This window comes from Poecilia mexicana, unplaced genomic scaffold, assembly GCF_051168715.1.
Source record: "Poecilia mexicana isolate PSO_F unplaced genomic scaffold, ASM5116871v1 scaffold_11, whole genome shotgun sequence".
Classification (NCBI taxonomy): Eukaryota; Metazoa; Chordata; class Actinopteri; order Cyprinodontiformes; family Poeciliidae; genus Poecilia; species Poecilia mexicana.
The window spans coordinates 16,707,690-16,727,798 of record NW_028263380.1 but is presented as its reverse complement, the minus strand read 5'-3'; the positions used below and the strand labels follow the sequence as shown (position 1 = coordinate 16,727,798).

The 20,109-nt window shown below is 39.7% G+C and overlaps 1 protein-coding gene across 12 annotated transcripts in view; it reads right to left on the bottom strand.

The window, feature by feature from the left end:
* Positions 1-20,109, bottom strand: part of akap9 (A-kinase anchoring protein 9) — a 77,648-nt gene that overhangs the window by 17,256 nt on the left and 40,283 nt on the right. For 3 of the 12 annotated variants that reach the window (XM_088010290.1, XM_088010291.1, XM_088010296.1), the window contains 13 exons: positions 18,860-19,022; positions 16,773-16,867; positions 15,452-15,569; positions 14,248-14,286; positions 13,117-13,349; positions 12,441-12,560; positions 11,316-11,339; positions 7,594-7,770; positions 6,086-6,190; positions 4,952-5,104; positions 3,666-3,752; positions 1,106-2,107; positions 243-392 (listed from right to left, as the gene is read on the bottom strand). In XM_088010290.1, the coding sequence (XP_087866416.1) occupies positions 243-392; positions 1,106-2,107; positions 3,666-3,752; positions 4,952-5,104; positions 6,086-6,190; positions 7,594-7,770; positions 11,316-11,339; positions 12,441-12,560; positions 13,117-13,349; positions 14,248-14,286; positions 15,452-15,569; positions 16,773-16,867; positions 18,860-19,022 (2,466 nt within the window). The remainder of the gene's footprint in view (positions 1-242; positions 393-1,105; positions 2,108-3,665; positions 3,753-4,951; positions 5,105-6,085; positions 6,191-7,593; positions 7,771-11,315; positions 11,340-12,440; positions 12,561-13,116; positions 13,350-14,247; positions 14,287-15,451; positions 15,570-16,772; positions 16,868-18,859; positions 19,023-20,109) is intronic. The other 9 variants (XM_088010292.1, XM_088010299.1, XM_088010294.1 and 6 more) reach the window with 6 other exon arrangements.

Sequence of the window (20,109 nt, the reverse complement as noted above, 5' to 3'; positions counted from 1 at the left end):
AATGGCATAATAATGCAAGAAAACATTCTCAGAGATCAATAAACTAACACTGGAACTGAAAGACAAAACGACAAATAAAATAAATTATAAAGTTTCTGTAAACAAAACTGTCTTTCAAAGCAGACTGAAGACTTTTGTCATCCAGAGAAAAACAATAAATCATATAAATGTAAATGACTGAGTTTGTTTTAATTAAGTGATGCATTGCGACAGGCCTGGATGGTGTCGGCTGCAGGACATACGTGGAGCTCCTGTCTGAGTCTGCTGCAGTCGTCCTGCAGGCTCTGCAGCTGCTCCTCGGTGGCGGACGCCTCGTCTCGGACCTCCTGCAGCTCCTGAAGGAGCGACGACACACCCGGCTGCTCGGGGGAGGAGGCCTGAGGAGGAGGCCACTTTTATCAGAGATAAACAAATCGTTACAGGCCGACATGTTTAAATCCATAGATTTGGAGCTCAGAGGAAACATCAGGCTGACGTAATTTAGGCAGAATACCGAAGAGTGAAACAGTATTTGGTAAAAAGTCTCCTCAAGTACAGAGTAACTAATCAAATCAGAAGGACCAAAATATAAAGTTAAGAGGTTTTTTTAAAGGACGAAAATGACAATAATTCAAACAAGTATCAAAAATCAGGCAAAATAAAATGTTTCTAAATCAGTTTCTTTCAATAAAAAGCTTATAAAACGACTACATTGTTGTTTTGAGACCATTTTCATCAACATAACGGTAACAATGGCGTGATAATAGAAGACGACATTCTGAAGATCAATAAACTTTAAATTCTAACGAACATTTAACACAGGAACTGGAAGACATTTTAAATATTCAAAATAATTAAATGAAACAAGAGAAACAAGAAATAAAATGTAGCCATTAGCCTTCACAATGCCCAACTCTGAGTAACTTAAATCTAATTTCCTCTGCAGTTATTTATAGATTATTTTTAGATCAACATATCTGCATGTGAACGCTTGTTATTTATCGACTGGTTTAGTCAAAATACTTTATAATAAAAATAAAAATACTCCTAAAGTACGTCTTTTTAAAAAAGCTACTCAAGTAAATGTCAGTTGAGTTGGTTCCTGCTGAACTCTCGGGTTCCTCACCTCGTTAGACGGCGGCGCTGCTCTCTGTTGCGGTCCGGCCTTCATCTGACTGAGCAGCTCCATCAGAACCGCCAGCCTCCTCTCGTACTCCTGCACCTCCTCTTCGGAGCTGGAGAGCAGCTGCTTCTGCAGCTCCTGGTCCTCCTGCATCCCGCTCAGTCCGACCTCCAGGTCCCGAAGCTTCTGCGTCAGCTGAGCCACCTTCCCTCTTGGCGCCTGCCTGGCCGGACCCAGGCTGCTGAAATCCATCTGCGGGATGCCGAAGTCGCCGAACTCGTGGGCTGCGGCTGCGGGGCGGCTGTGTGCTTCTCGTTTGGATGCTTCAGTCCTCTGCTGCTGCTGGAAGGCCTCCAGAGTGGCCTGGCTAACCAGAGCTTCGGCCACTTTCTCCCTCAGACTTCCCTCCAGAGCGGAAACCTTCTGCTGGAGATCGTCTGCATGGCTTTGAGTTTCCTCCATCAGAACCCGGCAGCGTTCCACCTCGGAGTCCTTCTCCTCAACCAGGGCCTCCAGCTCCCGGATTCGCAGCTCCAGCTCCTCCACTCTGGACGCGGCGCTCTGCTCCAGCGCCTGAACTTCAGCCTGCAGAACCACCAGACCTGCGGTTTTTTCTCTCAGAGCTTCTTCGAGTTCGCTTTCTGCGCCGCCCAGATTCTCCGCCTCAGCTGAGGCTTCTGCACTCTGCTTCAGGCGCAGGTACATCTCCAGCAGCTTGCTGTGCTCTGCTCTCAGAGAGTCCAGCTCTTTGGTGGCCAGGTCCATCCTTTGCTTCATTTCATCAAACTCCTCTTTGGTTGCAACACGTCCTCCGCTCTCCAGCTCCTCCTCCACCTCCGGCTGTTTTGGCTCGATGTTGGCCAGTTCCTGTTGGAGTTTCTCTATGACCGCGTTCAGCTGGTCCACCTCTTCTTCTCTGTCCGTCTTCAGACGGTCCTGCTCACTCCGCAGATACTCCACCTGGAACTCCAGCTCTTTAATCAGCTCATCCTTTGCATCCATTTCCTGGAAGAAGAAGAAGAAACACAGATTAAAATCACAACAGAGTGTTGAGACTTGATGAGACCATGAACGCCCCACAGCGTGATTAAACCTCTGAGTCAAATGTTGGTCCTCGCTGTTTTTATTTAAAACCTTTAGAGATGCAACATTTTGATTTCATACTTGTGGTTGTTGATCTGCACATGCTGAGTTTATGTTGTATCTTTTAAGAACAATGTTACAATTATTAACCAACAAGACAAAATCAGGAACAAAAACAATAGACTTCCTTAAGGAGAATCAGATTTTTTCTTCTTAAAGATATAAAGCTAGATGTGAAATATGTTTCAGGTTAATCATTGATACTGGGATCATTGGCAACGTCTGTCCACATGTGTGAAACAGGTTTCAGCACTGCGAGAACTCAAACTCTTACCAAGTATTTATGGTCTAATTTCGTGTGTAAATATCTTAGTACATTTGAAATAGGACAAAACTAGCTTATAGTAGCTTGTTTTAAGTCAATTTCTTAATATGAAATAAGTTCGAGTTCTACTGGCAGATTATTTCACTTGGACATAATCTGCCAATGGAACTAGTACTTTTTCTTCTAAATTTAGAAATTATTTACTTGGAACAAGCTACTATATCTTGCTGAAAATTTTATTTGTATTACTCCAAGTATACAAAGATATTTGCAGTAGAAACTAGACCAAAATATTGGTAAAGATTTTGTGTCTTTACCTCCATTGTTTGATACTAAAATAGCAATAATTACAAAAATATAAGATGAAAACACCTTTGTCTGTAGAAATGTCAGGGTTTCCCACAGTGCATAATAAGCCTGGCGGGCCACCAGGCTTTACTTGTGCCCCCACCAGGCTTAGCATTGTTCAATTATTTTAGTTTTTATTAATTATAAGACTTTACAGTTGGTGTTTCGGTATTAATCTTCCAGTCTTCCAATAACACATGACATTTTAAAATTTCCTGTCAACTTTAAACATTTTTTAACTCAAAAACACGGCGGCCGGCAGGATAAATGACTGCTGTAGCGCCCAAGCGCCAGGCTTAGCAAGTTTTCTGGGGAAGTCCTGCATGCTTTATCCAAAACTTCTTCACCCTGTTCAGATTTTCTAAAAAATTATATATTACTGCATCCTAGGCAATAAAATGTTTATTTTCTTATTATTTATTTGCATATTTTATGCAATTTTTAAAATTGTATAAAAAAGGTTTAAGTGGCTGAATGAAAATTTGATGAATATGCCGTTTATCTTAGGCAATTAATCGTCAGATTACTAAAACAATCATTAGTTGCAGCCCTAAAGACTTGTTGGAATCAGTTCGCACATTAAGGACTCAGAGGTTTAATAAAACCACCTCACATGAGCAAACCACCTCAAAACACAAGACATTGCTACGGATCTACTCACCGAGACAAACAAGAAAACAAAACCCAAGAAAGTGAAACGAAGGGAGGCGTGGGGAGCAAAATAAAAACACACACAGATGCATTTCTACAGAGCAATGCGCATATGAAATAAGACTGGCTCTATTTTTCATGCGCATGTTTCGTTACCTTGTTGTCAAAGGCGGTTTCCATGTGTTGATGCTTAGAGATCTGTTCATTAAGAAGAGCTATTTCTCTGTCCCTCTCCTCCATCACCTTCAAGAGTCAGAGATTATAATGCAACGGCTATTAATGAACACATCATAGTTATTATCCACTCAAAGTCTTTCTGTGGGAACACTGGGAACCAGTCGTCTGAGAGTGGAAATGTCACGCGATAAGCTTTGCAAAGCAAAATAACAGGGACAAAAAAGCTTAAAGATATGAAAAACAGAGTCAGAAAAGAAGGAAAAAGCTTCTTTTCATTTGTTGTACAAAGTAAAAACAGTTTTAAATAAACAATAAAATAAAAAAAATAATTTCAAGGCAAGTTTGACCAAGATGTTAAATTGGAAAAGTTTACAGTAAACCAATTTCTGCCATTTCAATGTCGTACAGAGTTATAAAAGTTTATATTTATGTCAATCAGTCCCTCCAGAAAGTTAAGATCAAAACTTTGACTCTAAATTTGTTCACAAATTTTGCTCAGACTTGCAATTTTCACAAATAATCGCAACATTTCCACAAGTTTTACCTTCTAATTTAACTTCCTGTTCAGAATGTCTCTAAACAGAAGTAATTACTTTTTTCCCCAGATAGAACAGTTTTGAAATGTTCTGTAGTTTACAGCTCCTGTTAACTAAAAAAACTAATATCAAACTCTTCTTTTGCACTTTGACAATTTCACATTACCTGGTTCTACTTATATTAAGGTTACTTGAAAATTTCATTTGCACTTCAAACATTAACGATACAAAAAAAAGAGGATTTTAACAAAGGTTAAGAGAGCAATTTCAACTTTTCTGTAAAAAAAAAGCTGAAAAAAGAGCAACCTTTTTGAAAAAAGTGGCACAAAATCTGTAATTCTAATCTGCAACAGTCAAAAGATTCCAACTTCCTGGAGAGACTGAGAGGTAAAATATTAGAGCATTAAAAATATCCAAAGTACATAATAAAATGTTTCATCAGCATTTGTAGAGTTATATGGTTCATCTTCCTAAATCACAACAAGTCTACAGGACTTCATCTACACCAATATATATTGATTTAAACCAATAGACTGGTTCAGATCAATGCACATTCATGTCAAAGTCCAGATTGAAAAAGCGGATATTCAGCCTCCAGCTTCACAACCTCATAAAATCGCAATAAAACTCGTTGAATTTTGTGGTTATATGATGATGCACCATGACAGAGTTGAAGGGTCTGAACACTTCTGCAGTGTGAATGTTTGTTACGTTTCTCACTGTGCTCACCTGGAGCAGGCTGTCCCTGACCTCCAGGAACTGCTGCTGGCTGCTCAGCTCCTTCCTCTGGATCTCCAGCTGCATGTGGAGCTGCTGCACCTCCTCGCTCTTGTTCTCCAGCTCCTCCCTGAACTGCTCCAGCTGCTCCTCCAGGTTGCAGATCTGAGGCGGCAGATCAAACAGGAAGTGAGCGCCAGAAGGAACATCAAAAGACGAACGCGGAGCTCATTATCGGGCCGGACCCTGAACTTGACCATGAAAACATATGAAGTGTAGCTGAATAAGGAAATAAAAGACTCAGAACTACAATGTGAAGCAGCTGTGGCTGTTGACCTTTGGGCAAAAGGTCAAGTTAGATTTCTAGGGTCTAATTCTCAGAGTTCTCAGTTGTTTATGAAGCCATTTTTAAAAACATAAGTAGAAAAGTTCACAATGAATTTAGGGTGACATCATCGATGTTTGGGCTTTGAAGATGAAGAGAAGGAGAGAAAGACGGATGGATGGACGGAAGGATGATAGGAGAGAGAGAAAGACGGATGGATGGACGGAAGGATGATAGGAGAGAGAGAAAGACGGATGGATGGACGGAAGGATGATAGGAGAGAGAGAAAGACGGATGGATGGACGGAAGGATGATAGGAGAGAGAGAAAGACGGATGGATGGACGGAAGGATGATAGGAGAGAGAGAAAGACGGATGGATGGACGGAAGGATGATAGGAGAGAGAGAAAGACGGATGGATGGACGGAAGGATGATAGGAGAGAGAGAAAGACGGATGGATGGACGGAAGGATGATAGGAGAGAGAGAAAGACGGATGGATGGACGGAAGGATGATAGGAGAGAGAGAAAGACGGATGGATGGACGGAAGGATGATAGGAGAGAGAGAAAGACGGATGGATGGACGGAAGGATGATAGGAGAGAGAGAAAGACGGATGGATGGACGGAAGGATGATAGGAGAGAGAGAAAGACGGATGGATGGACGGAAGGATGGACGGACGGACGGACGGACGGACGGACGGACGGACGGACGGACGGACGGACGGATGGATGGGCATCCAGATGATGAAAATATGTCAGAGTGGTTAGCATATGTTCGTTTCTCTCCTGGATTTAAACTTCTGTCCGTTTCCTCCCTCACCTCTTTCTCTTTCCTCTCCAGAGCTTCTCTCTCCGTCTGAAGCTGAGCCTCCAGGCTGGAGTGTTTCGTCTCAGTGATGGATGCATGCTGCTTCTTTGAGTCAACCTGTGAAAGAAACGACGCGGCTCAGCAGCTGTTTTCAGGTAGACTCGGCTACGTTGGGGACTGAAGATGCAACACGGGGTTCTTGTACAGCCAATCTCATCTACCTGGGCAAAGGTCTCAGCTTTCTCTCTCATAAGACAGGTTTGACTGACAGTTAATAGTCAACCCCACTGCTGCCAACTCAGCGACTTTTTTTTTTACTATATTTATCGTTGTTTCCAACAAAAAATTGGTTTCGGTCAAAATCGGAAAACTGCAATCAGTGCAACCCTACTCGCAACATGTTGCATTTTCAGCTCAAACAAACCAAACTCTTTGAAAAACATGTTCCCCTCCTCACCTGTGGAGGCGCTGCACTAAGAACTACTGAAGGAAACGACACAAAAACGTCAGAAGACGACAGGAGCGCAACTTTTCTTTTCACAAAATGTAAACAAAAATGAAGTAGTGTCAGAATTTATTGGTTGTAGGATTTCTCTTTTGTCTGAAAAACCACGAGTCACTTCTCCTGCACATGTTTGTTTTGTATTTACCCAGAATCCCCTGAGCCGTAGTCCACGTCCTGCTTTTTGAGCCAGGGCTTCCCCCAGGGCTTTATAAGCCTGGCGGGCCACCAGGCTTGACTTGTGCCCCCACCAGGGTAAGAATAGTTTGTTTATTTGTTATAGGGTTTTTTTTTATACACCAGTTTCTGTAACCACTGGGGTCTTTACTGGTCTACAAACTAAGAACATCAGCAAATAAAGTGACACCTTAACTAGGATGAAACGACTGAAACAACAGTTTTTTTGTTTGCCCTTTTTAAGACTTCACAGTTGGTGTTCAGGTATTGCTAATAATATCTTCCAATAAGACATAATTACCTCATCATATTTTCAAATTTCGTGTCAATTTTAAAAAATTAGTGCTCCCACCACCAGGCCTAGCAAGTTTTCTATGGGAAACCCTGTGAGCGGTTTCCGGTCCACTTGGCATCCACAAACCAAACCGAGAGCAAGGCTTTTAGACGAAGCAGAGATTTTGTAGAGTTCAATTTCATACTCAAACGACCCAGAATTTCTAGACAAACGAACTGGAGTTTGATCAAAGCAGACTAAGCAGGGCTGGTGTGAATGCAGACTTAAGGTATGCACAGAAAAGCGTAAAAGAAAAACCTCCTGCAGCAACCGAACAACAGCAGGCTGGTTTCTGCACAATCCAACTAATTAATCATCTGTGCTGCTTTTGGGTTCACTCCTCCTCCCACAACCGTCAACAGACACTGGGGGGCAATCTTAACAACTGCTAGCCTCCAACTCGGCGACAGCAGCTGAAGTAGACCCACCCACACATTGTTCTCCTCTCACACACACACCATTAGCATTCAGACTCAACCTTCATCTCCCTCGTCCCCTCCTCCTAACCTTCTCCAGGGACTCCGCGCTGGCCAGCAGGGCCTGCTCCAGCTCGCGGATGCGGCTCTCCAGCTTTTCAATCTCTTCGTCGCGCTCTCCCAACTCACGACGCAGCTGCTCAGAGCCGAGCAGCAGCTCACTGCAGCAATCTGCTTTCTCCTTCAGCTGGGCGCTTAGCTGCTCCACCTGGTGAGGAGGAGAATGAGGGAGAGAGAGAGAGACGGAGTGAGGCGGCGACACAGAGGAGGAGGACCGTTTGATCAGATCCAAGTCGCTACGGCGTAGCCGATACATGTGCAGTTAGCGGGAAGGTCAGCTGATCCACCTGAGAAAGGAGGCGGTGGGGGTTGGTGTGAGAAAACGTGCAGGGATGGAGGCAGGGAGAGAGACGCGAAACCACAGAGAAGTTAAGAGAGCGACGGCGGGGAAACAATCCACCTGTGAAAGTAAAGACCGTCAACATAGAGGAGGAGAGGAGACGCAGAGTGGCTGATTTAAATCTAATGCAAGAGAAAAGTGTGTTTTATTAAAGCTGACTTACTTTTAGTGCTGTCGATTGCTTAAAATATTTAATAATAGATTTTATTTATAATGCCCTTTATATCTTTAGATCTCAAAGGGCAGGAAACAAAAGCAAAACAAGTAATTGTGATTAGGGCTGTTGTAAACGAATATTTTAGTAATCGAGTAATCTATCGATTATTCTTACGATTAATCGAGTAATCGGATAAAAAAAATTATAAAATGAAATATTGGTAAATCTGGCATAATACCGGTGTTACTATCGGATATCAATATCAGTCCAATTTTTCATATTTGAGCATCCCTAACAGTTGCTTTTTTGTAGTTTAGAAAACTAACCTGTAACAATAATAGCTCACTTTCTAAGTTAACCAGAAGAAAAGTTATAGAAAAATCTGAAATTATATTGAATTTAATAACAAAGAGGCAGGCTCACAAATATGCTTATAAAAAATGTCTACAATCCAGCTTTTAGTTTATATATTCATCTTCAGTGAGTTTAATAGATTAATTAAACTCACCTTAACCACCTAACCTGTCACGCTTTGGGTTTGAAAATACGGGAAATGCCGCCTGGAGTGGGAGGAGAGGGCGAATGAACGAACGTAAGATGGGGTGGAGGGGAGGAAATAGACCAGCGGACTGACGAACCGTTAGACCGGGGGACGAACACGGGGGGAAGCAATACGGGATATTTACGACACCTTCACTGGTCACACTCAGAAACTCATCTACCAGCCATGTACGATGCGCTCCGCCACCCGTTTCTTCAGACCGGGATATGAAATGTATTGTGCGGTTCGTCGGTAAAGCTACATTTACACGGTAAGCATCAGCTACTCAGCCGCCCGCCCTGTTCAGGCTATCCGCTCACCTCAACGCTCTTCCCGCCGTTCGCTTTCAACCAGCAGCCCCGGAGGAGAAATGCTGCCGTACTCCAGGCATTCCCCCAGTCATTTTAAGGATGCTTATTGGTTCCCCAAAAACGATAAAAAGTCGGGCATTATCATCAATCAATAAAATCCCCACGGGCCAATCTTGAAGATTGGACTTTATGCCGCTGAGACTTAGCTTTTGTCAACAACTCAGAGGCGGAAGTGAGAGCTCCGCGCAACGCAAATGAAGTCCCGGCCGGAACACGGTGCGCTAACTAATAAAACATAAATTAACGAAGCTTCGAGGCAGGTAAATTTTCCTCGAGGAATTTTAGTAATCGAGGTACTCGAATCATTCGAGGAATCGTTTCAGCCCTAATTGTGATGTATAAAAATAAATAAATAAGAGATTAAAACCAATACCTAAGAAAATGAACCGAAGAGATTAATCACACTCTGCCGCTGTGATAACTCACCATGAATCACTGTGATTAACCTCGTAAGCGTGAAATGTAAAAATGCACGTTTTCAAAAAAATGTTTTATTGTCTCAAACATCTCAGTTTTCCAGGTTTTCATATTCAAGAAGGTTTATAGAAAGTAATTTTATTTCAAATGCAATTTAGATTTGAAGAATAACTCATTGTAGGTAACATGTCCATCACAATGTTTTTGGGAGGTTTTTTTTTGTTTTGTTTTTTTCTGGGCACTAGTGGACAGTATTTGACAGGAAGGGTGCAGAGAGAAGAGGGAGGAAGACAAGCGGCAGAGGAACAAAGAGCCAGGCTCAAACTCGGTACATTGCATCGAGATCTACAGCCTCTGTATGCGGGCCGCCCGCTCTGACCGCCGTGTTTTTAAAGTGAAATTTCCCCTGAGCTCATCTTCTCACTCGCGTTTAGACTCTTCATTCCTGGTACAAGATCAAGAAACGCGCTGCTTGGAACTAAGAAACCCTTCGCAAGAGGAAAGCTTTTAGGTCAAAATAAGTAACGCGATTAATTTGATTTATGTAACATTAATGCATTAAACATTTTAGATTAATCACATGCTTCTCCTTCCTGGTGTAGAATTATGATGAGTGTCTCACATCAGTGACATAAAAGTCAGAGAAAATGCAACATGACTGTTCAGACAGCAGACGTTTTAAAAATAATCTGATACAGATCCAATTTAGTACCACAAGCGGCACAAACCACGGGCCATTCAGACTGCCAGAAAAAGTCACATATTCACAAAAGAATCAGATTAGAGTCACATTTGAGTACAGTCTCAAGGTAAAAGTTGTGACAGGATGGAGCTGGAATTGAACCCACAACTTTCTGATCACAAGTCAACTACAGATTTCATACTGTTGGCGAAACACTTGAAGCTGTAACTGCCGTTTGATTTGTGTCTCACATGAGGCTGAATAAAAAAAAGCACAACGCACTTTTCAGATTTTTTTCATAATAATTAAAAAGAAATGTTAAAATATAAGCAAAATTTAAATAACTTTAATCATGTTTATTTTATTAAACGTCTGTATTACATTGCTTCTTTAAGTTATATTTCTACACAGTTTAATGCAGTAGTGACCTTAAATGGCCTTTACAGTCATTGATTGCATCATCACACCCTGTATCTATTGATTATGTTTCTGATTCCTGTCTGGCCTCTCAACTCTTCTGCCCTCTGACATGTTGACCTGTGTTCAGACTAAATGGTGGACGTTATCCACTGGACTCATGAAAACACATTTTCCTCTACCAGAAAATGAAGATAGTTACTTCAGATAGTTATCCACAAGTTAAAAAAAGAGGCTACAACTGAAAATGCTTCAACTGGAAAATTGTTAATCAAATATGTTGATGGAAATATGTGTTTGTTTAATTTTTCCAGATAATTTGCTTATTTAACTTGAGAACAAGAGAAGTGAGAAGAAAGTTTCTTATTTTCTGTCCGAGTACTGAGATTTTCTCATTTGTTTTTTGTTTGTTGGAAGATAAACAAAATTTAGTCAAAGTTTTAGTGACAGCTTGCTCATTTATGCATAGAGACAATTGTCTAAAACTGTGAAGTCTACAGATGGCTCTTGAGTAATTTAACTTTTAGTCCAAAACTTTCACTAAGTCCATAGCAACCGCAACAAAAAAAATATTCAAACGCATGACGAGGTAATTTTTTTATCTTTTGAAAAGGAAAAATAATTAGCAGGACAAGAGGGTGAAGCAGAGGGATTTTTCTAGCAAAGCTAAGAAAAAGGGAAACCAGAGGAGGTTAGGAAGCGGGTCAGGATGACTAGAAATGCACTAAATGTTTGCAGAGGAGGTGAGATGCAGCTAAGAAGCAATACCTTCAGGATTACTCCATCCACCTGCTAAAGCCACAGGAGAAAGGAGGCATAATGGACCACAGGATGGAGAGTTCAAGGGCGTGAGGGAAGCAGAGGCAGAAAGAAACTTGATGATGAAAAATGCTACAGAAATCTGCAGAATACAGACAATTCAGAAAGAAATTTAACTGAGGCTAAAGCAGTGGCAAATGATAAAAACTTTAAAAAAAAACACACACAATCTAAAAGATGGTAACAAATCACTAAAACATATATTCACAATAAACAAAAATGAATTAGGTCGTATTTCTGGAAAAGCAGATTGCATGTTTTTAATCTTAAAGAATAGACTTTTAGTTTAATGTAATTCTTCAAATTTAGCTACTTAAAACATAAGTAGCTAAACGTGGAAATAAAACTGCAGATGGCAATAATTTAATCTTTTAAGGTGAGGAGATGATAGCTACATTTCTCAATCCCACTGGAGGGCTGGATGTCTCGATTAAAGGATGATGGTGAAGGAAAAACGATGATGAAGAGTAATTTTAATATGCGACATAAAAGCAAATCAGAAAATCTGACATTTTACTGCAGACTAATAAACGCATCTTGTTTTATTCCTTATTAAAGACTCATCTGCTTATCCTAATAAAACAAAGGTTCATAAATTTCCACCAGTAATTCAGAGCACTTATAAAAAACCTGCATCATAATAAAATAAATACTCCCTTCTGTTCATCACCAACCTGCTACCTTTGCTAGCTTCCTACTTTTTGCCAAATACATGTTAATATAGCAAATTATCAAAAGCCTTTTTGGATAAAAGCTAAATCTGCTAAAGCTACAAGAAAAAATAAGAAAACAGTAAAGCTGAGACTCAAAATAAATGGAGAAACTAAATCTTTTATCATTTCTATAAAAACAGCAATCATTTTAATCAGGTTTGATATCATCTTGTACTTGATTAAATTAAACAAACCACTACGTAACACACAAATGATCAAAAGAACAATCTCTCTGCCGGTGTCACTGCTGCCTCTATTTGGTGTCATTTTTAAGCCAACAAAGTAAATTCTTCCCATCCTGTTGCTCTGCAGCCATCGATCACACAGATCTGCAGAGAAACTTGAGTTTTTCTCCTGTTACCTCTTGGTTCCGTTGCTCAGAACCGAGCTGGAGCTTCTGCGGGTTTTTCAGCTGCTGCTCCAGTTTCTGGATCTCCTGCTGGAAAACGTCCCTCTCGTGTTCGCGGTCCACAGCTTGTTCCTGGACACCGAAAAAACAGACGAGCAGCAGATAAGGGAATAAGTAAACAGACTCAGGAAACGGCAGAGAAGAATAATTATGATGTCTCCGTTCTTCTCACACAATCACAAGACTCGACCTTAAGAAATGTAAATGCTCTGTTAAACTGCCTGGGACTGGAACAAAAGGCTTTCATAATTTTTTTTAAATTAAATGTTTTTGTCTTTACTACACAGCTAACTAAAAATGTAGCAGTAATTGTGTCAAATTAATATTTTAAATGAAAACAAAATGGTTAAACTTGCTGGAGGTTTCTTTATGTTAAAGGTGAGTTTATTTTTCTTCATTGTTGCTACATGCTAGCTCTGTAACAGCTAGCATGTGGCTAGCTGTGTAACGGCTAGCATGTGGCTAGCTGTGTAACGGCTAGCATGTTGCTAGCTCTGTAACGGCTAGCATGTTGCTAGCTCTGTAACGGCTAGCATGTTGCTAGCTCTGTAACGGCTAGCATGTTGCTAGCTATGGAACTGTTGTGAAATAATATTAACACAAAATTAACATTTTGTTGGTTGCTTACGTCGAGAAACTTCTTGTTTTTCTCCAGCTGTTTCTCCAGGGCCTGAATCTGCTGCCGGAGGTCGCCGGTCTCCGTCGTCTGGGAATGCTCCAGCTCGATGACTCTGTTCACCTGCTCCTCCAGCTCGTCCTCCAGCTGCTTCACCTGCTTCAGCAGGTCGGTGTTCTCCTTCTCCGCCTGCCGCTGAACCTCCACCTTCTCCTTCATCAGCTTCTCGGTTTCCTCCAGCAGGTCTGCGCGACATTGTGAACGTCCGGCATCAATACCAGCTGGTTAGCTTCTCAGAGAGACACCAAGGTTAAGATCTGAGATGGAACTGAAGAGTCTGAAGACGGTGACATTTAATCAGATTAAAAGCAGCTTTTGCTTTTTGACATCTACATCCGTTTCGAAACACTTCATCAAGGTCTGAATAAATGGCCAACATCAAACTCTTCCAACATCTCAGTCGAGTTCCCAACACAAAACCCAGTTACCAGTCATTAACCCTCATGATTCCCAGCATCTCTTCGCCCTTTGCTGCCACCAGTAAATATCCCACATTGGATCAAACCCCACAGGATTAGTGCCACAGTAACAGGAGGATAGAGTGCAAAATGACAGGTCAGACACACAGTTTACATGTTGCATTGTTTTTACATTTTTGTCACATTACAACCAGAAACTTTGATTTATGTTTTTAGGATTTTATGTAATTGATTAAGGCTGCAAAATATTTAAAAAAGGTGAAATTGTAACACACATTTTCCTCTTTATTAACTTTCTCCATCAAGTATAAAACATCGCACCTGAAATAAAGACGCTATGATTTTTACTTGATGTTTGATGCTGTAATGTGACAAAATGAGGAAAAGCTTACGAATAATTCTGCAAAGAAGTGTACAAATGCCTGCAGGTTGTTCTCATCATGCTAAAGCGGATGCCAACACCGACTCCGGGACATTAAACGGGACAAGAATCGGTCAAGACACAGAGCTGCAGCAGAGGTTAGTGACTGTTTTGAGTGAGTATGAGCCCATAGCAAGCAAGCTTCAAGCTGTGTTTATGAGTTGCTGGATCAAGGGTTAGAGAGATGCACGACTTATGAGGACAGACGGAGACATGACCGAGCCATGCTCAAAGTGGACACACCTGCTTCAGGTGCTGCAACCATTGCAGCTTCAACTAGGCCTACAGGAGGATGAGAAAGCACACGAGAATTTAACATGCTCTGGTTTCTTTTGCCACGAACAGGAAAACTGTCAGGAACAGAATGCAGGAAAGGCGGAGAAAGGAAGGTTTTCTTTTTCCCAAAAAACTGCAGGAAAAAAAGGGAAGAAAAGTATTGAAGAAGCCCTTGTTTATGATTTTAATAGCAGAATACTCACCATTTATGAGAAAATGTAAGAAAGAAACACCCTTTTTATTTAATGGGGGCAATAAAGTGTAAAATTAGCATAAACATACATCAAAATTAACATTACCTCCTGAGAAAAATAGAGTTAAAAGACTGAAAAACCTTAAGATATACTCACGAAGGTGTCCAATCTCATCACTAACATGAACGTAAAGCTATGCATTTATAGCTTTATAGAAATAAATATGGCATTTATAGCAAGATGAGAGTTCACCTACTAAACTCACTGAAGATCAATACATAAAATAAAAGCTGGAGTATAGACATTATTTTATAAGTGCATTTGTGAGCCTCTCTTTATTATTAAATTGAATATAATTTCAGATTTTTGTATAACTTTTCTTCAGGTGAACTTATAAAGTGAGCCATTATTGTTACAGGTTAATTTTCTAAACAACAGAAAACTTGTTTGTTGAAAACTTAGACTGATGTTGATATCCGATAGTAACACTGCTGTCATGTCAGATTTACCAGTATTTTATTTTATCAAATTTTCTTATCTGATTTCTTGATTACTCATAAGAAAAAAATATTTGTTTACAACAGCCATAATATGAACATTTCTTTATATTTCTGGGAGAACCATTGCTTATTCTGCTTTCTAAATGAAAGCAATAAAATATTTGAAGTAAAGGGACTCAGAATTAATAAAATAATTACTATGAGGTTTTGAAGTTTGGTTGAAGAAACCAGAATTAAAGCAAATCCTTTAAGTGGAAATTGTAGGAAAAAGCTTGAAACTAACCGACTGTAGGTGAATAATTCACAGCCTTCGCCTACAATTCAACTAAAAATTTACATGTCACTGCAAATAACTAACATGTCTAACGACTGAGTAAACACTTTTCCCTTTGCGCTGCAGGTAAAAAAAGGTAATTTTGAGTCAATACACCACAGCCTTGTGAAGCCGCCCCCTCTTTTCGTTGAGGTGATACGTACACAGCTCACGTGGCCCCGCCTCTTCCCTCATGGCGTCCTGTTGCCGTGACAACAGCTCGCGCTCCTCCAGCATCAGAAGCCTCTCCTGCTCCAACTCGTGCAGCCGGCTACTTGTTACCTGAGGAGGAAATTAAAAAAAAAAAAAAATCAGGAGCTGAAATTTGTATGCTTGCTGATACTTGCTGTCATATGTTGTACTGTCTCTCTCTCTCTCAAAAAAAGAAGAAAACGTCAAGTTTTTTTCTGCTTGAAAAGTAAAAAAACAGGTTTATTTAGAATCTAAGCAACAAATCTGATAATATCGGAGGAGATTTTGTCACATTTTTTGTTATAATTTTTAATTTTGAGGCCTGAATGCCACACTCAGGCTCAATGTATTTATTCTAACAAAGTTTGTGGCTAACATGACGGTAACATAAAAAGTGGAGGAGCCACTGGTTGCCACGGTAACCACCAACTGCCAAGAGCAGCATAGCCTAACTGACATAAAAATGTCAGGAGAAAGTAAGTTTTTGACTAAACAAAATTAAGTTAAAGAATAAATAAACCAATTTTGGCAAAATAAAGCTCTTTTACACATGTCCTACTCACTTTTTATTATGTCTTTTTGTGCGTTGTAATCACGCTTGGGCTTGTTTATCTGCTTTAATTTAGCAAAGGATCAGATAATAACTTCTAGTTCAACAGAACTTGACGCCAGCTGGATTTTTTCTTCTTTTTTTAAAACATTTTTTGAAAGAAATGCAAAATTGTATCAAGTACAATGGCATTTATGTATGACTTTATCAGTTTAATGACAATTTGACAAGCTATCCAACAAAATTATTTCAGCAAATGTTAAATAAAAATCAAATGTCAATATTTAGTGCTGTTTTTAGCGACACATTGTGCTTAAAACTTAGCTCTCTTGGACTCCAGATGTTATGTATTTATGCAAATCTTGGATTCTTGCTAAGATTCTTGTGTGTCAGCAGCTAAACATCTACCACTTTAGTTATCACATGTCAGGGTTTCCCTCAGTGCATTACAAGCCTGGCGGGCCACCAGGCTTTACTTGTGCCCCCACCAGGCTTAGCATTGTTAATTTATTAGCTTTTTTTTTAACGATTGCCTTTTCTAAGACTTTATAGTTGCTGTTTTGGTTTTAATCTTCAAGTCTTCCAAAATATGCATAACTTTCAAATGATAATTTCAAATTTCCTGTCAACTTTAAACATTTTTAACTCAAACACATGGGGGGGGCACCAGGCTTAGCAAGTTTTCTGTAGGAAACACTGACATGTCATTTACTTGATCGTGTCTCCCCCTCCCTGCAGCTCACCTGCAGCTCTTGCTCGAGGCTCAGCTGGAGCTCTTCCTTCTGACGCAGCCGCTCCTCCAGCGCAGCTCGTTCTCCCGTGTAGCCATCTATGAGACCTGCAAGAGATGCACGCTTAGAAAGAAAACAGCAACTCATACACATTCGCAAAAAAAAAAAAGAAAAAACTCTCATGTGTTTTTGTTCAGCTCTCTTGTTACAAACACTCAACAGAAGCATTTATTGAGTGAATTTTCATCAGCTACACTGCAAAAACACAAAATATTACCAAGTAATTTTGGTTTAATTTCAAGTCCAAATATCTTAGCATACTTGAAATAAGACCAAACTAACTTACAAGTAACTTTTTAGCAAGATATAAAAGTTTGTTTTAAGTAAATAATGTTTAACTTAAAACAAGACATTTTCCCATGTTGTAAGTTAAATTATCTGCCAATAGAACAAGCACTTTTTCATCAATACTATGGAATTATTTACTTAAAACAAGCTTCTATATCTTGCTAAAAAGTTCCTAGTAAGTTAGTTTTGTCTTATTTCAAGCATACTGAGATATTTGCACTAGAAACTAGACCACAATTACTTGATAAGATTTTGTGTTTTTGCAGTGTAATGTTTTCTGGAAGCTTTGTGCTACTAACCTATTAGTATACAAATTATTTTTAAATCAAATAACACTAAAAATCTTCAGAATTCTGCAAAATTGTTTCAACTTCTAGATTTTTTTTATAGCTAGATACACCATTCAAACTTTAACAGGTCACAAGTTATAATTCACATTTTCTTGTCTTTTACTAGCTTGTAAAATCATATTTTTAGTTTTAAAGACATTCATTTCTATAAAATATACTGCCTGCTGTCGTACCTCGGTTTTCAGGAGCATGAATAGACAACAGGACAAAAGATTTATGCAAAGTTTGCCTTGGGAGGGATCTCCGTCAGGTATCCGATGTAAGCAATTCAAGACTAAAAACAACATCATCCACCAGCTGCAGAGAGCAGCGTTGGAAATCTACAAATGTACTTAATTAATAGGTAAGTTATCAGCCACAATATCTCATTATCTTGTGTTTTAATCAGGTCATGTTTGTGACATTTAATATGTTCCATCTGTAAGAAAAAATATCCTCTTTCAAGGCTAAACTCAATTTAAAGCTCAAAACCAGTTTGAAAACGCCACACCCTGGAGTTTTAACTTGATCTTCCAGCACAATAGTGCAGATATTTCTCTTTCAGATCACTGTGCAACAAGCCCAGTGGAAACACAGCACTCCTAACTGGTTAATGGAGCGTCAAACATCAACGTTCAGACCAGTTTTCACTTTACTTCATGATCTGGCTTACATGGGTGTAGCTTTTTTTAAAGGAATATGGAGTAACTTATTCCACAAAAACACCAAAGTGATATTTTATAACACTGCTCCAATACAAATAAAATATCTTCAACAAAAGCTACAGCCTTCAACTCTTTTTGAACAGCTTTCCATTTGATTTTATGACAGAGGTGCTCCTCTACAAGATCACAGAGTAAACAGAGAAACAGGATCCCAGTATTGTAAAGGACAAGCTAAGATTAGAAAGAGCCATAAAGTCACTGCTGCAAAGCAAAAGAGAAGGAAATATTCTTGATCTGTGGGATTAACAGTAAAACCCAAAGCAGAAAGGGTCTGAAATCAATCTGGTGCAGCTGATCAATTTCAGACCAGTTGCTACATAATTAATTACAAATTCATAGTTAACTTTTAAAAAAATTCAGGTTCATAATCTGCATTATTTCTTAAGAGTTAACTTTCCTAAAGTGGATTAAAAACAGCAGTAACCAATGGAAAAAGGAGGCAAAAGCTATTGGAAAGAAATCCAAATGAAGCTGATTATATAAGACATTTCATCATTTTTATGATAAAATGTCCCGTAATTTATCCAAATGTGCAATGGCAAAGAAAGTGAAGCACGGAAGGGATGAAACCGAAACCCCAATGAGTGAGTAAGAAATTAACCGTCAGCCTTGAGAGATGAGTATTCTTCATGCTTGATGTAAATTTTTCTCCACAGTAAAAGCTGGCTGTTATTTCAGATAGAAGTAAAAATCGAACCCTCGGCACGGTGGAGCTCCAGAGCCAGCTGCTCCCGGGCTCGGGCCTCCTCCGTCGCCCTCTCCTGCAGCTCCTCCTGCTTCTGCAGCAGCTCTGTGATCTCCTGGTTGTGGCGGAAGGACTCCCGCATCAGCTCAGTCTGGGTCATGCGGGCGTGCTCCAGCTGCAGCGAGACACGGAGGACAGAGCGTCACACAACACGGGAATTTAGAGACTACAAATGCTGCATCTTTGAAACTGCCACCAATCAACTTAATGCTGTAGTTCAGGTTCATTAATATGTAATCGATTATTGCAGATATTGCCATCATCTGACATCCACTGAAGTCATTCCCATTCAAAGTGTGCAAGTATAAAATATGTAAAATGCAAAGTGAGGTTCAGCACCTAATGATTAACGCAGAGCGGCAGAAACAGCAGCAGGAGATGAAACAAATGATTGACTCTGTAAACGAAGCAGTAATGATCCAAACCACCTTTACAACTTAATGCAAAAAACTCGTTTAGAGCCACAAGTCAATACAGGAGATTTGCTGCAATGTTTTTGATCATAATCAGCTTTGTGTTCATTTTTGCTTAATCAAATCACTAGAAAAAGTTAGTTTTAATTCCACTTTTTGCTTCTCATGATCAACAGTTCCAGATTTGCCTCATCTTTAATTAAATTGATTTGTTTTGCTTTTACTGTTTGTCCAAAATGCATCTTGTGCTAGAAAATATCAACCAATCTGTCTATTGGTCTCCTGTTCAACTTTTCCCTCATTTGTGAACAACTAAATTAATCCACCGAAGAAATATGTAGATGAAAATTAATATAGATATACAATCTAAGTCATATAATACCGATAAAGATATTAATCTAAGATATATCAACTAAGACATGTTTGTGTTTTAACTGTAAAGGTTTTGTAAACATTTTATTCTCCAATCTCATCAAGTTCAGCTGACATTTTGTCACCTTTAAAAATATATTGCCATCACAGACTTTTTGGCGAAGCTGTTATTGGAATCCGAGCATAAAAGTCTCATGATAATCATGATAGCGCCGCCACAAACGAAAAAGCAACTCGTTTTACAAACTATAACAAACCCAGCCTATGTGCTGATTTAACGCTTCTGCAGTCGGATATTTTAACCACATCTGCACCATAAAACCTGTCAGTCAGGTGACAGAAGCAACATTTTTCCTGATAAAAATACTTGGAGAACATTTTATTTAACCGGCATAAACCGCCTGCGCACTCATTTTC